Source organism: Schistocerca cancellata, chromosome 7 (genome assembly GCF_023864275.1).
Source record: "Schistocerca cancellata isolate TAMUIC-IGC-003103 chromosome 7, iqSchCanc2.1, whole genome shotgun sequence".
NCBI classification, from domain to species: domain Eukaryota; kingdom Metazoa; phylum Arthropoda; class Insecta; order Orthoptera; family Acrididae; genus Schistocerca; species Schistocerca cancellata.
Genome location: NC_064632.1, coordinates 104,199,026 through 104,222,209, shown reverse-complemented (window position 1 = coordinate 104,222,209; position 23,184 = coordinate 104,199,026). Strand labels below are relative to the sequence as shown.

Genomic DNA, 23,184 nt, shown 5'->3' with positions numbered 1-23,184 from the left:
ACAGTCGTTTAATGAACAAAGTAAGAGCATATGGACTATCAGACCAATTGTGTGATTGGATTGAAGAGTTCCTAGATAACAGAACGCAGCATGTCATTCTCAATGGAGAGAAGTCTTCCGAAGTAAGAGTGATTTCAAGTGTGCCGCAGGGGAGTGTCGTAGGACCGTTGCTATTCACAACATACATAAATGACCTTGTGGATGACATCGGAAGTTCACTGAGGCTTTTTGCGGATGATGCCGTAGTATATCGAGAGGTTGTAACAATGGAAAATTGTACTGAAATGCAGGGGGATCTGCAACGAATTGACGCATGGTGCAGGGAATGGCAATTGAATCTCAATGTAGACAAGTGTAATGAGCTGCGAATAGATAGAAATATAGATCACTTATCATTTAGCTACAAAATAGCAGGTCAGCAACTGGAAGCAGTTAATTCCATAAATTATCTGGGAATAGGCATTTGGAGTGATTTAAAATGGAATGATCATATAAAGCAGATGCCAGACTGAGATTCATTAGAAGAATCCTAAGGAAATGCAATCCGAAACAAAGGAAGTAGGTTACAGTGCGCTTGTTCGCCCACTGCTTGAATGCTGCTCAGCAGTGTGAGATCCGTACCAGATAGGGTTGACAGAAGAGATAGAGAAGATCCAACGGAGAGCAGCGCGCTTCGTTACAGGATCATTTAGTAATTGCAAAAGCGTTACGGAGATGATGGATAAACTCCAGTGGAAGACTCCGCAGGAGAGATGCTCAGTAGCTCGGTACGGGCTTTTGTTGAAGTTTCGAGAACATACCTTCACCGAGGAGTCAATCAGCATATTGCTCCCTCCTACGTATATCTCGCGAAGAGACCATGAGGATAAAATCAAAGAGATTAGAGCCCACACAGAGGCATACCGACAATCCTTCTTTCCGCGAACAATACGAGACTGGAATAGAAGGGAGAACCGATAGAGGTACTCAAGGTACCCTCCACCACACACCGTCAGGTGGCTTGCGGAGTATGGATGTAGATGTAGATGTAGATGTATAAGTCTGTTCGTTTTCACCGCACACGTAGTGGCGTACTGATTTGAAAACTAATGTACACGGGGTGGACATAAACATGGTCACGCCTAAACCACAACACACTGCCATTCCAAAAACGGTGTAGGAAAACCGCAGGCATTCAAAACATTTTCCAGTCGTCCTGCAATTGATACATTAGGTCCTGTATGGATTTCAAAAGAATCTTATACTCCTCTTCCTGCCAAATAGTGGCAACTTCAGGTAACGATGATGGAGGTGGATGGAGGTCACGCACCCTTTTTTCCAAAGTAGGTCTCAAAGACTTAAAAATGCTGTGATTTGGTGATTGGCCAGGGGAGATGCGAGAATTCATCATGAAGCCCTGGACGATGCGAGTTGTGCGAACAGCATTAGGCTGCGGTCACAATGGCACCAATATCGGTGTATACCATCAACCGATAACGCCCGTAGGCGGCCAACATTTTCCAAGAAACTCGCGAATTGTTCCCCCCACCCCTCACCCTTCTATGGCAGTCAGCGGAATCTTACGCGCGCCCACTTTTCCGAAATTCGCATTTCGCCGCCGTGCGACATTCGCCCACCGTGGAGCGTGGCAGGCATATCGAGGAGGAGCGGGGGAAAGTGGGCGCGACAGTTGCCAGTCCTGCGCGGGGCAGCCCGGCCGTGCTGCCTGCAGTAGCGTCCCGCCATGCAGCCGCGACGGCAGCTCCAGAACCCGCAGCCGCTGGCCAGGGCCGCGCACGCGCTCGTCGCTGCAGCCGCCGCCGTCGCCGCCGCCGCCGCCATCCTCGGTGAGTACCCCCCTCCGCTGCCAACTTCGAAAAAATACGCGCGCGACCAGAGCTGACAGCTAGCAAGGGAAGCAGCATTCCTGGCAGAAGTGAAAAACGAGATTATAGTCCTGTTTCGGTTACTTGCCATTTGACGACCAGAGAACACGACTGTTCCCACCGTTGATGATTCTGCCATCATCAGTGCGCGCCGATTGCTAACTCGGATTGCACGACTACTAGTTATGTAGCTTCTGAAATTTTCCCGGCGTATTTCTTCTTCAAAGCCGACATTTTACCACGATATTTCGACCCAGAGAGTTGTGTGTGCTGCCCTTGGTGGTGGAAGTGAGATCATCTAATCATTGGTTATCGAAGGACCCCGTCGATTCCGTTGTGACTGGATATTTTAACTACAGGATTCCAATTTTTATCTAGTTGAAAACTCTTGTCACGATTTATAAAATTAAAATTGGCAGCCTATGATTAAAATTAGAAACAGAAAAGGACCTGGAAGAGCAGTTGAACGGAATGGACAATGTCTTGAAAGGAGGATATAAGATGAACATCAAAAAAAGCAAAACAAGGATAATGGAATGTAGTCGAATTAAATGGGGTGATGCTGCAGGAATTAGATTAGGAAATGAGACCAAAAAAATGGTTCAAATGGCTCTGAGCACTATGGGACTTAACGTCTATGGTCATCAGTCCCCTAGAACTTAGAACCACTTAAACCTAACTAACCTAAGGACATCACACAACACCCAGTCATCACGAGGCAGAGAAAAAATGAGACACTTAAAGTAGTAAAGGAGTTTTGCTATTTGGGGAGCAAAATAACTGATGATGGTCGAAGTAGAGAGGATATAAAATGTAGACTGGCAATGGCAAGGAAAGCGTTTCTGAAAAAGAGAATTTTGTTAACATCGAGTTTAGATTTAAATGTCATGAAGTCGTTTCAGAAAGTGTTTGTATGGAGTGTAGCCATGTATGGAAGTGAAACGTGGACGATAAATAGTTTAGACAAGAAGAGAATAGAAGCTTTCGAAATGTGGTGCTACAGAAGAATGTTGAAGATTAGATAGGTTGATCACATAACTAAAGGGGAGGTATTGAATAGAATTGGAGAGAAAAGAAATTTGTGGCACAACTTGACTAGAAGAAGGGATCGATTGGTAGGGCATATTCTGAGGCATCAAGGGATCACCAATTTAGTATTGGAGGGCAGCGTGGAGGGTAAAAATCGTAGAGGGAGACCAAGGGATGAGTACACTAAACAGATTGAGAAGGATGTAGGTTGCAGTAGGTACTGGGAGATGAAGAAGCTTGCACAGGATAGAGTAGCATGAACTGCATCAAACCAGTCTCTGGACTGAAGACCACAACAACAACAACATAATTAAAATTATCCAGTCGTCACAACGGAATCGAATGGGTCAGTCGATACCCAGTGATTAGATGATCTCTCACTTCCACCACCGATGGCAGCACACACAGGCGCGTGTCATGACCTGATGAATACGCCAAAAGACGCCAGCACATTTCGCATTCACGAAATTCGGCATAAATATCGTGAATTCACCATGGCTCTTCATTATTCGTCTACTCACCCCATGATGGCCGGACGTCTCTGCGCCGAAGTATCGTGGCAGAATGTCGACGGAATCCGGCTGCATGCGCGAAAATTATTAGAAATAGTTATGTAGTTCCATGTTCCCTAGTTCTCTTTCACGTTAAACGTTAAGTGTCAGTTGAACAAAAGATTGCAGATAGAGTTAGAAAGAATATTATATACCAATATACATTTGTTTATGCACTTCATACGGGCTACTTACTTGTTGGTAATCGACTTATTTCTTTTCAAGAATCACTCTACAGTTTAGGGGTTGTTAAAGAGAAAGAAATTTAATATATATTTTAAATTTCTTGTGCTGTATCGCATTTTCATAGGCAGACTGTTTTATAGCTGTGTATTTCACACCTCTCTATTCCTTATTATTATTTTAGTAGAGGAAAGTGAAGATCATTTTAGTGAATATCTCTATTCCTCTCATTTGCAATGGACTGATGCCAAAAATTTCATAAGTGAATAAATGTACTGCAAATCTGTGGTTAATATTACAAATTCTTTGCAAGTGAACGTGTCTTACCTCTGCATAAGCTCTAGTAATTCTCTTTTGTACAATTCATGGTTTTTGCGGAAGTGAAGAGTTACCCCAGAATGTTAGCCCTCGGAAATCAGTGCAACAAAATAAACTTACTGACTTGTACGTCCCCAGGGTGGGATTATTCTTATGGCAAAAAACGTTTTAGCAGGTCCATTGTACCGTTTTTTTGCAATGTAAACGTTGTCGGTTGCAACTGTGTTGATACTTTCACTGCGCAAAGCATTGTGCCTGCTAGTTCTAAAGTAAGAATTTCCCCCCTTGACCGAGCCAGGAACGAAGTTCGTACAGGTTGGCAGGCCGGTGGCGCGTAGATGGGGTCAGTGCGTTGTGCTCCATCTGCGGAAGTGTTTGTTTACATAGCTGTGTGTGACTGGGCAGGCTACGACCGTACCGCCGCGCTACAAAAGCAGCTCATTTCTTATTCGGTAATGTGGGCCGTTAAAATTTTATCGTAAATCACAATTAATAGAGATAATCACTTTCTTCCTCTCTACTCCCGACATTAAATCATGTTACGGCATTTATGTACGCTTCTTTTAATCAAGTATTAGAGCAAGAGGGAAAACTGCACTGCTTCAGTAGGAGGGCCATATTTACTGTGGCACAAATTTCGCCCTCTGTAATAAAAAAACTGAGTTAATAGACCAAAAACGAACTTAAAAGGGTGTCTTACGACATCCGCCCCGATCAGATAAAAAAAAAAAAAACCAGCGCGGTAGCTCAACGTGTTCGGTCAGAGAGCTGGTTGGACTCTGTAATAAAAAAACTGAGTGAAAGGATTAACAAAGAGCTTCAACGGATGTCGCGTGACGTCCGCTAAGACGAAATACAACGAACTATTACGAACAAAAAAACAGTGGTCAGTGTGACAGAATGTCAATCCTAAGGGCCCGTGTTCGATTCCCGGCTGGGACGGAGATTTTCCCCGCTCAGGGACTTGGTGTTGTCTTGCCCTAATCATCATTATTTTACCCCCATCGACGCGCAAGTCGGCGAAGTGGAGTCAAATCGAAAGACTTGCACCCGGAGAACGAGCCACCCGGCGGGACGCCCTGGTCACGCGGCATTTACATTTCAGATTAAAAAATGAAAAGTTTATTTTCGCAGTTCCGATTATGAATTCTTCTTTCATTTAATGGCGATTGGTCTGTATTTGTGGCGGTCCATAATAGTAAAGTATACCGAAAAATATAAAAACCGTCGTCTTAAAACGATCTTACTACAGAGATAGGTTTACTTTGTTGCTACATTGTTGTTATTGCCGTACGGTGATCGGTACTGCTCTTATATTGCTGTGCTGATAATTTTTTGGTGTTATTCCAGTTGGTAGTAGTATAATTATTAAAACAACAAAAATATTCCTCATAAGAATAAATTTAATTTTTTTTAGAATTTCTATGACCTTAGTGTGTTATCTTGTCAGACGCTATGGCTCTTTAGACATCTTGCACATTACCAAAAATATCCTGTTACCGAATAAACGTATTTGAAAATAAATGATAAATTTTGAGTTGCATTTTGTTGTGGTCACTGTTTTGTTGATCGGTGATGACAGCATACTGAGATCCCGAGGAAGTTATACCTAACAGCCATTAGATATATCTTACAAGATCCAACTGAAGACGGGGCTGTTTGTCCCGAAATCGATAATGCTTACTTACCAAGTTGGCCATACAAACTGCAGTCGTCCTTTGGCCTCGCCTATCAGCCCCTTCCATCGTCTTCGGTCTCTGTATTCTTCTCCAGTTAGTCCCATCGTACCCATATCCTGTTTGATACCGCCAATCCATTCCAGCTGTGTCTTCCCCTTGGTCTGTTACCTCTGATATCTCATTCCGCCACCTGCCTGGTGATCTGGCCTTCTCGATGCGTTACACGCCCGTATCTAGTGTGTCAGAGTCAAAGTCTCTGCTCTATATAGGACCATGGGTTGGATTACAGCTCTGTAGATCCTAGTCTACGCGAATCTTAATAGAAGCTGGGAATTGAACAGCTTCCCGAATGCAAACCTTACCTGTTTCCTGCTTAAATTCTCGCCATTAATGCCTGGTCTGTCTCGTGCCTTTTACTAAGAACTGGGCCAAGATATTTGAATCATTTACCCTGTGAATGATTTTACCATCTACCGGGTGATCAAAAAGTCAGTATAAATTTGAAAACTGAATAAATCACGGAATAATGTAGATAGGGAGGTACAAATTGACATACATGCTTGGAATGATATGCGGTTTTATCAGAACCAAAAAAATACAAAAGTTCTAAAAACGTCCGACAGATGGCACTTCATCTGATTGGAATAGCAATAATCAGCATAAAATAATAAGACAAAGCGAAGATGATGCTCTTTACAGGAAATGCTCAATATGTCCACCATCATTCCTCAACAATAGCTGTAGTCGAGGAATAATGTTGTGAACAGCACTGTAAAGCATGTCCGGAGTTATGGTGAGGCATTGGCGTCGGATGTTGTCTTTCAGCATCCCTAGAGCTGTCGGTTGATCACGATACACTTACGACTTCAGGTAACCCCAAAGCCAATAATCGCACGGAATACAAGAGGTCAGGGACCTGGGAGGCCAAGCATGACGAAAGTGGCGGCTGAGCACACGATCATCACCAAACGACGCGCGCAAGAGATCTTTCACGCGTCTAGCAATACTTTTTTTTTGTTTGGTGCTAATAAAACCCCATGTCGTTCCAAGGCATGTGTGATGTGTGTCAATTTTTACCTCTCTATCTACATTATTCCGTGGTTTATTAAGTTTTCAAATTTATACTGACTTTTTGATCACCTGGTACATCTGAAGGTCTCATCACTAGGAGATATTTGGTGTTATCCACATTCATCTTTAATATTAAAACACAGATACGTTTTGTTTTAGATTTTTGTAGTGTGGATCCCTAAGCTTTGGCCTAGGTAGCCTGCACGTACATGTGTATTCCACATCCTGATGACGGACGACTGGTATGGCGCCCGATAATTTGGTTTATAGTTTTGCAGCAGGACGCAGTCCAAACCCCAAAATAATTTAATGGAAACTGATTCCTGCCGCGACAGCCACTAGGCATACATACAAAATAATCAGCTACAGTAACTACACTCCTGGAAATGGAAAAAAGAACACATTGACACCGGTGTGTCAGACCCACCAGACTTGCTCCGGACACTGCGAGAGGGCTGTACAAGCAATGATCACACGCACGGCACAGCGGACACACCAGGAACCGCGGTGTTGGCCGTCGAATGGCGCTAGCTGCGCAGCATTTGTGCACCGCCGCCGTCAGTGTCAGCCAGTTTGCCGTGGCATACGGAGCTCCATCGCAGTCATTAACACTGTAGCATGCCGCGACAGCGTTGACGTGAACCGTATGTGCAGTTGACGGACTTTGAGCGAGGGCGTATAGTGGGCATGCGGGAGGCCGGGTGGACGTACCGCCGAATTGCTCAACACGTGGGGCGTGAGGTCTCCACAGTACATCGATGTTGTCGCCAGTGGTCGGCGGAAGGTGCACGTGCCCGTCGACCTGGGACCGGACCGCAGCGTCGCACGGATGCACGCCAAGACCGTAGGATCCTACGCAGTGCCGTAGGGGACCGCACCGCCACTTCCCAGCAGATTAGGGACACTGTTGCTCCTGGGGTATCGGCGAGGACCATTCGCAACCGTCTCCATGAAGCTGGGCTACGGTCCCGCACACCGTTAGGCCGTCTTCCGCTCACGCTCCAACATCGTGCAGCCCGCCTCCAGTGGTGTCGCGACAGGCGTGAATGGAGGGACGGATGGAGACGTGTCGTCTTCAGCGATGAGAGTCGCTTCTGCCTTGGTGCCAATGATGGTCGTATGCGTGTTTGGCGCCGTGCAGGTGAGCGCCACAATCAGGACTGCATACGACCGAGGCACACAGGGCCAACACCCGGCATCATGGTGTGGGGAGCGATCTCCTACACTGGCCGTACACCACTGGTGATCGTCGAGGGGACACTGAATAGTGCACGGTACATCCAAACCGTCATCGAACCCATCGTTCTACCATTCCTAGACCAGCAAGGGAACTTGCTGTTCCAACAGGACAATGCACGTCCGCATGTATCCCGTGCCACCCAACGTGCTCTAGAAGGTGTAAGTCAACTACCCTGGCCAGCAAGATCTCCGGATCTGTCCCCCATTGAGCATGTTTGGGACTGGATGAAGCGTCGTCTCACGCGGTCTGCACGTCCAGCACGAACGCTGGTCCAACTGAGGCGCCAGGTGGAAATGGCATGGCAAGCCGTTCCACAGGACTACATCCAGCATCTCTACGATCGTCTCCATGGGAGAATAGCAGCCTGCATTGCTGCGAAAGGTGGATATACACTGTACTAGTGCCGACATTGTGCATGCTCTGTTGCCTGTGTCTATGTGCCTGTGGTTCTGTCAGTGTGATCATGTGATGTATCTGACCCCAGGAATGTGTCAATAAAGTTTCCCCTTCCTGGGACAATGAATTCACGGTGTTCTGATTTCAATTTCCAGGAGTGGATATAGACAGTTTAACAAGTGGAGTGGAGATGACATCATCCAGTAGTTTCTTTTAGTTGTGGTGCACGTGAACGCAGTCGTTGTATAGCTAGGCCACTGTGTTGTTTGTGTCAGGGAGTTATTCGCGTGCTCAGCCGAAGTGGAGAATGGACTAATAATTATCTTCCTTAATCAGTTTCTTTCCTAGGGACGACAACTAATGCCTAAGGAACACTGACAACTTACCAGTGCTGAGGACAAATTGATAGTAAAAATGAGAGAAAATGCAAATAGACATTAACGTTTACGGTTTCGTTCTTGATGTTTTGTTAATGTCATTCTTGTTCTGTTGCGCGTACACTGTTCGTTGTTCAGCAAAACGGACTGTGTTTGCGGGAACACAGATAATGAATGCATCTTTGTCTCTCCAGATTACATGGCGGGTATACAGTACTGCAGTTCTTTCTTCGAGCTCTGCCACCCCCCCCCCCCCCCACTCTTCTCCTAGTTCTGAGACCTGATGTTGCCAGGTCCAGCTTGCGGAAAATCAGCACTTAGGAGCTGACAGTTTTAAAATATCGGCGGGACAAGAACCTAAAAGTCGTGACACACACAAACACACACACACACACACACACACACATATACACACACACGCAAAAAAAACAACGTAAATTTACAGTCGTTAAATAAGTTATTAATTTATATATTGTGAACAAAGTTGGTATACTGGTACATCTGTAACCAAAAATACTGTTCCGCTCATCAAAAGAACCCAATTTAGCCTGGTAATAAAAGATTTCCTCCATGCCTCTGTACCATCCAAGAAAGTACTATTTCGTGCGACAAGAGAATTCGGAGGCAGGCAATGTGTGAGAAGGGTGAAAGGTTGAAACGCTGTTCGGAAAGCAGCGACATGGTGGTAATAATACAACAATGGAAGGCTCGCGGCCATGTGTGTTTTCGAAACGTACAGTTCGGGCATGCGCTGTAACGTCCCTTTAGTTCAGGGTTTCCCAAAGTGTGTTCGCGGAATCTGCTGTCCTGCGTGAACTGAATAACTGCGCCGTGATAAACTATTAACAAAATAGCGTTTTTTCGACATTTTGAGGATAACAATTTTTTAAATGCTATTATTATATCTGTGTTATTATTTATGATTCTTAACTAACCGCTGTGTAACAAAAATGTATCATTTTGAAAATTTTAATAACCTCCAAAATAAACAAGGTGTTCCAGAAAGCAACAGGATTCTCGAATTGTTCCGTCAGAGGATACTATGGATACTCTACTTTAGTTCATCAGATGATCACAACCTCCTGCAGCACCGTATTCTAATTTCCACGCGTTCAGAAACTCATTTCGGAGCTTCCAGGTACTCGATCAGGTTTGGAGGGAGTACTCATATTTCGAATTGTTAGCGGGGCCCAAAAGTGGGGATATTTGGCGTACAGTATAAGACTTATGCGGGACGGGTCATGACTCGCCTAAAAATTGGGACTTCCCCGAAAATCGTAACTTCTGGCAGCACTACTTCAACCTTGCGTAGCCGCGCAGAGAGCCGCAAGATGTTCGAGAATGCGCAGCTGGTGTTGAGCTGATGAGCGGCCAAAATTGAAAGGCCACATTTACTGTTCTGCCCCATGATTTAAAACACAAAACGAACAACCGTCGACAATGCGGAATCCAGTATTTAAACGAACAGAAAGGTATGGAGGATTCAATCTTTTCAGATAAATGATTGCGGGGAATAATTGAATTTTCAAAATTTCTTATCGAGTTTCACTCGTAAACTTCGAACATCGGTTGACTGAGCAATTATGAGCTCACATATGACCGAACTAAAAGTAGGGTTTTGTCTTGAAACAGAGTCAGAGGATTGGATTTAGACATTTATTCAAAAGCATGTAAATTTTATTTTCTTGCTGGTTACAAAAAATGTACATATAAGTACATGTGAATACAATAGGTTGCATTAACAGTAACACAAAAATGATCACTCCATTCACGACATAACTGACGAGACTATGAAGTTACTGGTGGCCTCATATTAAGTTGTCATTGGCAAGTTTTAACACGTGTGTGTAAATGAAACATACTTACGAGAAAAATGTATTTACGAAGTGCTGTACAGTTAAAGATGAGGTGAATGAGGTGTTTAGAGTTGCTGATGCGAATGGAGCTAAGCTGCGTGTGATGGATCGGATAGAAGTTCTAATGTGGAATAACACCGCATTTTTGCTTTCTTTTAGAGGGAGTAGTGGTCTTTGGTTCAGACACGTCTGTTGCGGAATAAAATTATGTTGGAGAGAGTGGATGGCAAGAGAAGATACAGCGTCTGGTGTGAAAACATGTACATCACTTAGTCAGAGATCAAATGTGACAGTGAAGTGGTGGTCTTGTTCTTCTCTTCGTCCACTCTGCATATCAGATCGCTTTCGATCCACTGCCAGGATTTTGCTTTTTTTTTTTTTTTTAATGACTGCCTTCAGGTTACTAGCTTATTTTATGTATTTAGTGAAAGTGAAGTGAGCTCTTCTTTTATTCGATGTGTTATACTTCATCTGTACGTTGGATATTTGTCAAACAGAAGCCTTCTATAGTCGATATTGTACGCCACAGAGGTTCTAAGTACAAGCAATGTAATCTTTGGTTGTCAGTAGCATAGTCGTTGTCAGGATAGCATTCAATGTTAAAATAAGAGAGAGAATCGGGTGTAGGTCACGCTGGTCAGCCGTCTGGAAATAATCAGCAGCACACAGAGTTGCATACGGAGAGGATGTTGCTGTTTGAAAATAAGTCTGTAAAGATTGACTTGAAAAGTGGGAAGATATTCAGGTAATGTCGCTGCATTGCTTGCCCGTGCATAATTTATTGTGAGTTAGAGAAAGTCAGTTTTTAGCAGGATTTTTCTTTATTTATTCAGATCAATTAGTTTGATTGTACTTGGCAAGGTTTTTCTTTAACTGATTTGTGCAGCGCTGTGTTTTAATATTCACCACTTTCGAGAAATATTGAGTTTCCTTTGAGATAAGGTAAGCCACAAAATTTGTTAGGGCCAGTTTAGGATTACAGTCAGTACCCAGTAAAGTCATTCACAGTGAAGCATTGCATTTCAAAACTATCAGGTTGAGTTCAGTAAAGTTTAGTTCAGAACTCATTTACTTTGTCAGACGGTCTTGTTCTTACAGTGTTGTTATATATTTGCACATGTGATATCATTTTGGAATTTTTCCGTCGATTTGTAATGTTATGTATAATTTTTATTCTGTTTGTTATGTTTGTTGGAACTGTGAGAAAAGTACTGCGACGTCACGCATTGTAGCACTGTTTACAGCTCTGCGTAATACAGAATTTTACACTATAGCTTATTTAGTGCGCGGTTTCACATTTCTAATTATTTTTGGTAAAAGTTAATTCCAAAACAGTTTTACAGTTTCAGTTGGATTTGGCGACTTATTTCATCAGATGGCTTTCACATAAGCTCACCACTTGCATTGTTCAGGTTCACGTTACAAAATATAGGTACACAAAAGTACAGAACACCAGCTCTCACAAAGTTACTAAAGTTCTGCTTTTCACTGTAAACTTCTATAAGTTATTCAATTTGTCTGCAGTTTCACTCCGTATTCATTTTGTTAACTCTATAATTCCGTATTTGTAATTAATTCCTTGAAAAAACATAAAATATAAACAAACGGAAAAGGATACAGACCGCGTGGATCACGATTGAACCACCAGATAATCTGTCAACTGCACCTCGATCTATATACTGCATCTTCTTTACGCCATGTAACTGATAATATAATTTGTCGAAAAAAAAACATTAACGCACGTATTACTGACAGGATTGAATCCAATAATAACTCTGAAGGTACGCGTTCTTTACTTCACAGGCTTATTTATTAAATTATTTCCAGATACATCACGATACGGCAGCAGTATACATACATCGATCAGCGTCAGTACCAATCCAAGTGCAAGACAGTAGTATTTGAACAATAGCGGATAATACCTTTTATAGTTTACGTTGAAGCTGAGAGAGAGAGCAGACGGCGGACAGCGATTTTAAAAATTGCGCGCGTTATCTTTTGGAAGGTATTCATATCAGCGATTCCGACAACGAAAGTACCCTGTTTATTACTTACATGATACTTCAACAGTATCAACACTGTCCGCGTACAATGCAGACGCACTTAACCTGGTGATTCCAGCCTCCAACAGTGCGCACGAAGAGAGCCTCAAACGCTGTCCAAATACAAAGCGCTCGAACATTCCGCGTCTTTCGATGTACTGACTTGGCCACTGTTTCTATGTTTCGATACAGTGTATCGATACCTGGAACTGTTTCAGTGTTTCGGAACGACTATGGTTCACTGTTTCGGAACAGTGGTGTTTCATTCCGCCCTTGTCTCGGATCTCGAGCCAGACACAGAAACTGTATCGTTGTTTCAAAATAAGACTGTTAATCAGTCCACCTGCGCCTGGAACGGACTAATTGTATCGAAACAGTGATGTTTCATTCCGCTCTGTGTCGGACGAGATTCGGGCTCGGCACAGGTACTGAAACACAACATACCACTTCATGAAACACTTTCAAGAGTGTCGAAATCTTTTGACAAGCAATAGCATGAAGCTCAAGATATCCGAAAATAAAGCTTCGTTTCTAGCTGACTGTCCTATTCCGAAATGGCGTAACATCTGCTTTATAAACACTAACCAAACAATAAAACAACGCATACTATTCGCTTTCAAAATAATAAATATGTGAAAATCATTCAGTTGAATTACACTTTTTTTATAACATACGCTTCTCTGTTCATGTACAGTAATCATATTAAGAAACGCAAGTAAGACTACAACATTTTAAATAAAAAAAGGCGTAGAGTGACAGTTATTAGACATGTATATAAATTTGATGTAGGTATAATTGTAAGCAATCTGTTTGACATATCACTGATAGTGTAATGGCGAACGGGAAGCATCGTAAATTCATAGTAACGGTTCGAAACACCTTGAAACACAATTTTTTTTCTATTATATTTTGTTATTTTTTCGAATTATTTGGCGTTATTTGTGAGTCTATAGTCACTGTGTCTATTATCCACAATGATTCCCTTTGTGTGCATGGAAAATAGCAGGATGGGTATATTAGCCATACTAATGGAATGTGGGAATCCCAGTAGCATATCTGTTGTTTCTGCAGTTTGCTCCCACCTCCAGTTCCGTTCGTGGTGGTTCTTCTGTCTTCAGCTAAGGCTTTCCTCAGCCAATTGAAAAGTATGAAAGTCACATGACACAAAAGCAGCGCATTTGCTGCAGGAAATACGAAACTGCCAAGACGCCTAAGTGATAGTTTCATACTTTCTGCGATATGATTAGAGCTCTCGCACCTCATTTGTGTTTATATGGACATACTTAAACAGTAGACATTCAAGATGATAAAATGTGTAGGTTTATTAGATTACAAAACAAACTGTTTCACTGTTTCGAAACACCGTATCGAAACATTACATTGTACTGTTTCATTTGTTTCGAAACATTTACGTGTTTCAGTTTGCCCATCTCTAATGTACTGGCAGTTGGCGGACCCCAGTTGGCCGTCCACACCAGACGCGTCACGGTAGTTTGTTCTTTATGATGTGGCTGGCGGCTGCGGCAGCCGACGCAGCCGACAGGCCCAGTGGAAAGTATGGAGAGCGGTACCTTGGCAGTGTCTGCGGCCGGCGGTGACTGGCGGACAGCATCGGCTGTCGTGCTACATCGCTTTACCTCCTGCAGTAAGGTGGTGTTACCGAACCAGTTACTGGCAATGGCTGCTACAAAAATGTCATTTACTGTTGAAGATGTAAAACTGCTGTACGTGATGTCATAGTTTAGTACTAAGAACTTTAAGAAAATGGTTGATGACGGTAACGATTTTTTTTCAGACTTGTAGCTATGTCGGGCATAAAACTAAGAGCAGTCTTGATCAAAGGAACGAAAATGATGTCATTGCAGATGATTTGCGATCTGGAAAACCGTAACGAACTTCTTCAGAGTTCTTCGATACGGACAGAGGCTGAAGTAATGAATTAAAATCCTTCTGAATTTTCAGCCAGCATGTTCAGCTTCTCTAACCATTAATATCGACACATCTTTATCACCACAAAATGTGCATTTTACTAACGACGACGAAATTGAACATAACTGATTATGCACCACCTTAAAGAGTAACAAGTGTCAGTTCGTTGTGGGCTTTCATTCTTCCACAACACGACAAATATGAAGTAAACCACTGTGGTCTACAAAGTAGTTTTGACTTTTCTTACCTCAGTCTTACGGCTAATTTCTCGTCAGGCTGTATAAACCACGGGCCGCCTTAATTCTTCCTTCTCGCATTTTCGTGAAAAAATGATACAGTTTAATAACAAATTTCATAGGGAGAACAATTTTTCTCTCACGTGGAGAACGCGGACAATTTAATAACATGTTTCGTAGGTAGGACAATTTTTCTCTCACGTGGAGGACGCGAGTCAGAATTGGTGCCAAGGAACGGACTAAATGGTAATGTATCGTAAGCTGGCGGCTATTTCACGTAGTCATTCAGACTGGTGGGCTTTCGTGCAAGAGCGTCATGCTCGATAATCGGACAAAGTCAACTTTCCTACCATCCATTACAACATTACAATATTAGCAGTGATGAGATAATCTGTATAGCGTCAGATGGACGGGCTGCATTTCATAAGGCAATCATTTTATGGTAATCATACAGTTCTTTTTTTTATTTTGTTGGCGTCGAAGTACGTTGGGATACATGAATGTTATACGGAATTTAACTAAACGGTGGCTTATGGCTGCAAAATTGATACATGAGAAACCAATACTGCAGAGCGTTCACCACGTAAGTTTTCCCATAAATTTGTTGAAAATTATATATGCCATTGTGGTAAGGTGTCTTCATACAATGTTCATGGTGCGAGAACAACTTACCTGACTGTTGGACTATCGTTCCAAGAAATTACAAATCACAACATAATAAATACATTTGAATGGTCCTGCTGCGTACAGAGTATGAAGTCAATTTCATTGTCATCTACCTTGTAACCAACGCAATGAAGAAGATTGTCAGCTGTCATCAAAAGTAAAATTAGAGGAAAAAATAAAAGAATAAAAAGGAAAAAATTCATTTCGTAGCAGGATTGAAAATCAAAACTAGTTTGCGACTTTCCACACTATCTGTTGCGCCATTTCGAAGACTGCTTTAATTTTAATTTTTAAACTAAAAATTAATTCATCATTTGACATCTCTTGAAAGGAAACCCACCTGAATGAACGGATTGTGGGTAAGACACCGGGCACCTTATACAACATCATCATGAAGTTAGTGCTAGCTTTGAAGTCCAGTTCTGTACAATATAACCTTTGATGTTGTAGCACATTTGTTCATGATATCACAGAAACTGCTGCCGAATAACAAATTTATCAACATCGGCAAAGCATATATATTGTGTGAACTTTGCTGCATTTTCCTTAGCCTGATTTCATTCCATTTATCTCAGCATCGTGTGTCGAACTGTCCTTAATTTACATCCCCCATCGACTTGTTCAGCTTTAACATATTTCTGGCACGTTTTGCTATTATATCCGTCTGTCTTGTCACTGTTTGCTCCTTCTCATCGTCAGAAACATAATTAACAGCAAGGTTCCACTGGCAGGTAGCAGTATTTTAACTGAACCCTGGCTGTAGCTAATCACATAGCCAAATTAGTTCCCGCTGCTGCCAGGTATAGACTGTTTAAAGTTTTCAGTAAAGCACAGTACAAAAACACAACTGCTGGTTATACAATCGATGTGGTTCTATCGCCTGATAGACGGTCCTTGGGTTTGTACAGCTCTCCCCGAGTGTTCAATCCAGTGATTTCTCCAGCAGGTTACAGTCTCTTAAAAGTCCATGTTGAATCTTGAAGTTGTAGCTTTGCTGATACTAACACGAGACACTGTACGTTTACAGCGGCCAAAAATTGTCTATTGTCGCCAATATCTCCCGACTATGCGGTATGGCAATATTGTGGCCACAGGACAGCGGCCGCATCCACATCATTTCTGGCCGCTGTTGGCCGACAATGTTCGCGGGATTAAATTGCCAAGAGACCGCTCGGTTGCCACAAAAAGACGAACGCGAACTAGTGGAAGTGGGTGCATTAACAGCACACTAGGTATCAAGGCAGAAAGAGCAACGCTTCTTAAAATTTAACTAGTGAACTGGCGTTGGCAGCAAGCATGTTTCAGAATTTTGCGAGAATGTCGTAACACGATTTCGAATATATTGTAAAAGAAATTTGTTCAAGAACTGCTAAAACCGATACAAATATGAGGCAGTGTATAACAGGTGCTATCGCCTGGCGATAAGCTTTCGGTTTTTACCACCGTTAATTCGTACGGAAATTTAATGTAACTGCTCTTTAACGTTCATCGTTCACCAGTAAGCCTCATGGTACGAGAAGTATGCGAAGCTGTGGAAGAAGAACTGAAAGGTTTCAGAAAGGGAGGTTTGAAATTAAGAATACAGTTTTTATTTTTGTTCACCAGAATACACACTATCCTGCTTCAAGTGCGTCTCGAGATAATATGTAATTCATGGCATTAGATGCAAACCATGAGAATGAACAGCCACATCCGATTCCACTCTTTCCAGGCAACATTTTTGCCTCGCATTTGGCATAGGTTCGAAGACTTAAGAATTTTTTGTATGCTTTATCAAGCGTGATTCCGAGCTCATCGGCAAACAGTTTGCTAACTGGCAGATTAAAACTGTGTGCCCGACCGAGACTCGAACTCGGGACCTTTGCCTTTCGCGGGCAAGTGCTCTACCAACTGAGCTACCGAAGCACGACTCACGCCCAGTACTCACAGCTTTACTTCTGCCAGTACCTCGTCTCCTACCTTCCAAACTTTACAGAAGCTCTCCTGCGAACCTTGCAGAACTAGCACTCCTGAAAGAAAGGATATTGCGGAGACATGGCTTAGCCACAGCCTGGGGGATGTTTCCAGAATGAGATTTTCACTCTGCAGCGGAGTGTGCGCTGATATGAAACTTCCTGGCAGATTAAAACTGTGTGCCCGACCGAGACTCGAACTCGGGATCTTTGCCTTTCGCGGGCAAGTGCTCTACCAACTGAGCTACCGAAGCACGACTCACGCCCAGTACTCACAGCTTTACTTCTGCCAGTACCTCGTCTCCTACCTTCCAAACTTTACAGAAGCTCTCCTGCGAACCTTGCAGAACTAGCACTCCTGAAAGAAAGGATATTGCGGAGACATGGCTTAGCCACAGCCTGGGGGATGTTTCCAGAATGAGATTTTCACTCTGCAGCGGAGTGTGCGCTGATATGAAACTTCCTGGCAGATTAACAGTTGGTAGAGCACTTGCCCGCGAAAGGCAAAGGTCCCGAGTTCGAGTCTCGGTCGGGCACACAGTTTTAATCTGCCAGGAAGTTTCATATCAGCGCACACTCCGCTGCAGAGTGAAAATCTCATTCTGGAAACATCCCCCAGGCTGTGGCTAAGCCATGTCTCCGCAATATCCTTTCTTTCAGGAGTGCTAGTTCTGCAAGGTTCGCAGGAGAGCTTCTGTAAAGTTTGGAAGGTAGGAGACGAGGTACTGGCAGAAGTAAAGCTGTGAGTACTGGGCGTGAGTCGTGCTTCGGTAGCTCAGTTGGTAGAGCACTTGCCCGCGAAAGGCAAAGGTCCCGAGTTCGAGTCTCGGTCGGGCACACAGTTTTAACCTGCCAGGAAGTTTCATATCAGCGCACACTCCGCTGCAGAGTGAAAATCTCATTCTGGAAACATCCCCCAGGCTGTGGCTAAGCCATGTCTCCGCAATATCCTTTCTTTCAGGAGTGCTAGTTCTGCAAGGTTCGCAGGAGAGCTTCTGTAAAGTTTGGAAGGTAGGAGACGAGGTACTGGCAGAAGTAAAGCTGTGAGTACTGGGCGTGAGTCGTGCTTCGGTAGCTCAGTTGGTAGAGCACTTGCCCGCGAAAGGCAAAGGTCCCGAGTTCGAGTCTCGGTCGGGCACACAGTTTTAATCTGCCAGGAAGTTTCATATCAGCGCACACTCCGCTGCAGAGTGAAAATCTCATTCCAGTTTGCTAACTGTTTTTTATATTATGATCTTTGTATACATAATTTCGACGTTCCAGAGCTATGGTCGTAAAAGAATAGCATTTGTAGAGGTCATAACTCTTTCTCTTGTCCATTTATCCATACATTTTTATTTTATTTATTTACTTGGTTTTAGCATCCACCTATTAACCATCTACTTTTGTTTGTGTAAAGGACAGTCAAATGGAAACAAGACAGATGCAAAAAAGGCAAGTCAACTGTTTATCATGTCAAAAGTAATCACCGTTTCAGTATATGCATTAATCCCACTGTCAGACAGGACGCCCCATGTCTTCATGGAGAAATTTTTGCTGTTGTTTAAGGAACCATGATTGTACCTTCAGCCGAAGCAGATAGACGGTCACGAATGTATTTCTTCAGGGCTCCAAAATATGTAAACTGCATGGGGAGAGATCTGGAATGTAGGGAGGATATGTAAGGGCTCCTCAGCAAAACTTTTGCAGTGTAGTCGAAACCACTGGCACGCCAGCTCCAGGAGTCATGATGACCTTTTTCTTTGACTTTATGGGCCCGCTGCTCATTGACTTTCTGGAACACGGCGCCACAATTAACGCACAGCGATACGTGGACACTTTGCAAAACCTGAAGCGCGTCATCAACTTCAAACGCCCATCAATGTTGATGAGCGGCAGTATTCTATTGCAGGGTAATAGTCGCCCACATGATGCCATGTTGCTTCGACTACGCTGCAGAAGATTCTTTGGGAATCCCTTTCACATCCTCCAAACAGTCATCACTTACTGTGCGATTTACTTATTGTTACAGCCCTGAGGAAAGACATCGTGTCCTTCGACTTCTTCAGACAACGAGGTGCACTCCTAGGTATAATCATGGTTCCGTAAACAACCGCAAAAGTGTTTTCCAGGAAAGCTTTGACCGTTTTGCCTTACGACGGGATAAACGCGTTAACGGTAATGGGGAGTACTTTTGAAATAATAAACAGTTTACTTATTTTTTACCATCTGTATCGTTTTCATTTGACTGCCCCATTTACTAAGGTGCCAACGGCGTTGCCGCAGTGGTAACGACGATTCCCGTCAGATCACCGAAGTTATGCGCTGTCGGGCTGGGCTAGCACTTGGATACACATAGCCCTGGTGAGGCAAACTGAGGAGCTACTTCATTGAGAAGTAGTGGCTTCGGTCTCGGAAACTGACTTTCGGCCGCTAATCTCCGTTTTCTATAATGACATTGTCGATAAGGTCCGGCCTGTTTGTAGGTACAAGGCCTAAGATTGAGAGTGAGTTGCCGTACTAGCTGCTCAAGACAGTTTTCAAAAAACCAATTCAAAAGTACTTCGTACGACTGTCTCTCTATACTCCTTACAATGAATCCACAGACATCCCAGTCTATGCTCAGTACGTTAAAAGTCGCCTCCTACTATAATCCGTTCATCATAAGAATAAACCTGATGTTAACATTGCACTATGTATTCTTCCGCATTTGCTGGAACCTCATTGGATTTCCGTTTCACGTGGGTGCCAAGCTGTCTCGAGTACTGTCACGATAATAAGGGTGCATTTTGTGTTGTGCGTTACGCGCACTTCGACTTTACAGCTTTACCGGCGCATTTAACTAGGACGACACTGGCCGGTCAGCTGGTACAGATAGCCTGCAGTGACTTAGCCAGCTGCAGTTCACACTTAAAAACTGACGAGCAGAGGAGCAATACAGCTTCGAATGTCATTTAATTTTGAAGTAGAATGAAATAATACACTGCAAATCTCCCACAATACGCTCTTTAGACGACTAGACGAAAACCGCAACACGTTATCGTTTTTAGCTGACGTACTGTTGTAATTAAAAACAAGAACGACGAATAATTTTTTCATAATGCGGGGCCACAGTCATAATATACTTCCTTAAAGTCATTACCGCCATTAGGCTGTTGTTTATTTACAGTGTTACATTTACACTTACACGATCATGATTTCGGCTTCAAAGTGCCATTATCAAATGTTTTCACAAGTGTTATAAATTGCCTAAGATGGCATACTGTCGTATTAAAACACAGTATGCCATCTTAGGCAATTTACAACACTTGATAAGCCGGCCGGAGTGGCCGAGCGGTTCTAGGCGCTGACCTACTTAAAAGAGCATAACAACACCAGTGTACGTGAGCTGCGGCTTCTGACCAATCATCGCGTTTGTGTTTGTTTACATTAGGTTTATTCTTATGGTGAACGGGTTATAGTGTTGCATGGTGTAGTTATTTACGCGCTACTGACCATAGTAAATGGCTCTAGAACTGTCACATCGAATCAGGTGGCCAGTAAAAACATCCAACAATTATCTTGGTTACACCTAGACCTTTTACATGCGACCAGATAACTTCGCCGTGACTCTCAACCTCTACCTCAATACAGTCAATATTTTTGTCAACTGCCATGAACACTGCCCTCCTATGGTTTCTAATGTGTCTTTCCGATATATGTTCAATGACTCACTAAATAGAGCTTTCAACGTCGGATTTCAGCCAGCACTCGGTCCCAAGAATAATTTCAGGATGTGAACTTTCCTGAGGGCAGTAAATTAAGGAACTTTTTTACAAATACTTCAACAATTTACTGATAAAATTTTGACAGTCGAACATACTCTGACTTCCATTGCCGTATATTGACAGGCAAGTTCACCTCAAACAACCGCCTAGCCTAAGGACATCATGTGCAACTCGACAAGTACCACACTACCAGAGTATCTGCTTCCTTTGTGTAGTGCAACCCTGACCTATCAAAGGGAGTCGTATAAATCTCCAACCGATAACACAGATCTAGAAATATGCAGCCAAGACCATCAGAGTCGACGAACCCTTTGGTTGAGACCCTCCACTCGGCTCCAAACCAAAGTACCCTGATCAATTGTGGGAACAATGGTGCAAATTACGAACTCTGCTTTCACCCCACGCGTGAGGAGAGCAGACTGCAGCACTTCCGCCAGCCGCCTGTATGATTTGAGGATGGTCACAAAACCCATGCGACAGGAGCCATAACTTGCAGACGACTGCACTCTGCGTGCTCGATAGCTGCAGGCAATGCCGCCTCCACAGCTCGGATGAGCCCCCCCCCCCCCCCCCCCCCCCGATAGATATACCGAATGCACATTGGCTTTCTTTCCAACCAATCTGGCCTCTGTGCAGGATGTGTAAGGACTTCCTAGCGAAACTTCTGTTGCCTAGTTGAAAGAACCTGCCAACAAAATGCTCCTCCCACATGTTGCCAACGTTGTTTCGAGTACGCTTCAGAAGTTTCGCTAAGAAGCCTTTGCACGTCCTCCATACACTCCCGATTTCTCCTCATGCAACTTCCATGGTTTTGGAGCCCTTAAGAAAGACGTTCAAGGCAGTCGATTTGCTTCGGACGAAGAGGTTCATGCCCGGGTGCAATCGTGTTTCCATAGGAAACTGCAGCATTTTTCCATGAAGCCACTGACTGCCTTGTGGCACAGTGGCATAAACGTATTATGGCGATTACTTTTGAAATAGTAAACAGTTTACTTAATTTTTTCCATCTGTCTCGTTTTCATTTGACTTTCTCTTATTCTTCTTTTCTACTGTTTCTATTCACAACACATTTTGAAGACAGTATCCACATATACCGCAGAATGTGCCTGTAAAATTATATCACTGTACGGCACACATTTCGGGAGATACGGTTTTTTATACGTGGGAGTTCGACTCTTCAAGGAATCGGTGTCGGGGCTTACTGGTATTCCTCTGATCTCCGTAAGGATTGATTCAGATAATTTTAAAAATTACATCGGATGAGCAGTGCCACATTTGAGTAGACGAGGTCTGTTCAGAAAATTTCGGAACTTTGACACAAAATTTTTCTACGCTTACCGTTTGCTTATTGTGCATGGTCTCCTTCGAAATACTCTCCTCCACAAATGGCACATTGCACCCAACGCCGTTTCCACTTCCGGAAGCAGTCTTGATGCGCCTCTTGCTCGATCGCACGAAGCGCCGTCTGCGAATTTTCTTTTATCTCGTCTACCGCTGCAAATCTGTGTCCTTTCAACTGTGTTTTCAACTCCGGAAATAAAAAATGGCCGCTAGGTCCAGGTCTGGGAGTACGGAGGATGAAGACCACAGTTATTTTGTTGTCTATGCAATAGTCACGCACCCACAGGGATGAATGTGCGTTTGTGCTATCGTGATTCAAGAGCCATGAATTGGCTCGCCACATCTCAGGTTGTTTCCTTCTCACATTTTCTCGCAGGCGTCGCAACACTTTCCGATAGTGCCATCGATTAGCAGTTTTTTCTGGTCTTGGAGAACCTTTTCTGGCCCATTGTGAAGATTGAACTTTGGTCTCAACATCACAACCATAGATCCACGGCTCATCACCAGTTATGATTCTTTTAAGGAGCATCTCGTTCTCATTTGCGCGATCCAAAAGCTCTTAACAGATTGACAGACTGCAAGGCGAAGGTCTTTGTGGTCTTGATTTACGAGGCGTGGGATGAACTTGACGGTAACACGATGCGTTCGGAGATGCTGTGTCAGGATTTCGTGACATGATTAAACTGAAATGGTACATTCTCCTGCGA

At 43.4% G+C, this 23,184-nt stretch overlaps 1 protein-coding gene across 1 annotated transcript in view; it reads left to right on the top strand.

Moving 5' to 3' along the window:
* The first annotated feature begins 1,723 nt into the window (after positions 1-1,723).
* LOC126092655 (phospholipase A1) overlaps positions 1,724-23,184 on the top strand; it is a 358,751-nt gene continuing 337,290 nt past the window's right edge. The window contains exon 1 of the mRNA XM_049908377.1: positions 1,724-1,826. Coding sequence (XP_049764334.1) covers positions 1,724-1,826 — 103 coding nt within the window. The remainder of the gene's footprint in view (positions 1,827-23,184) is intronic.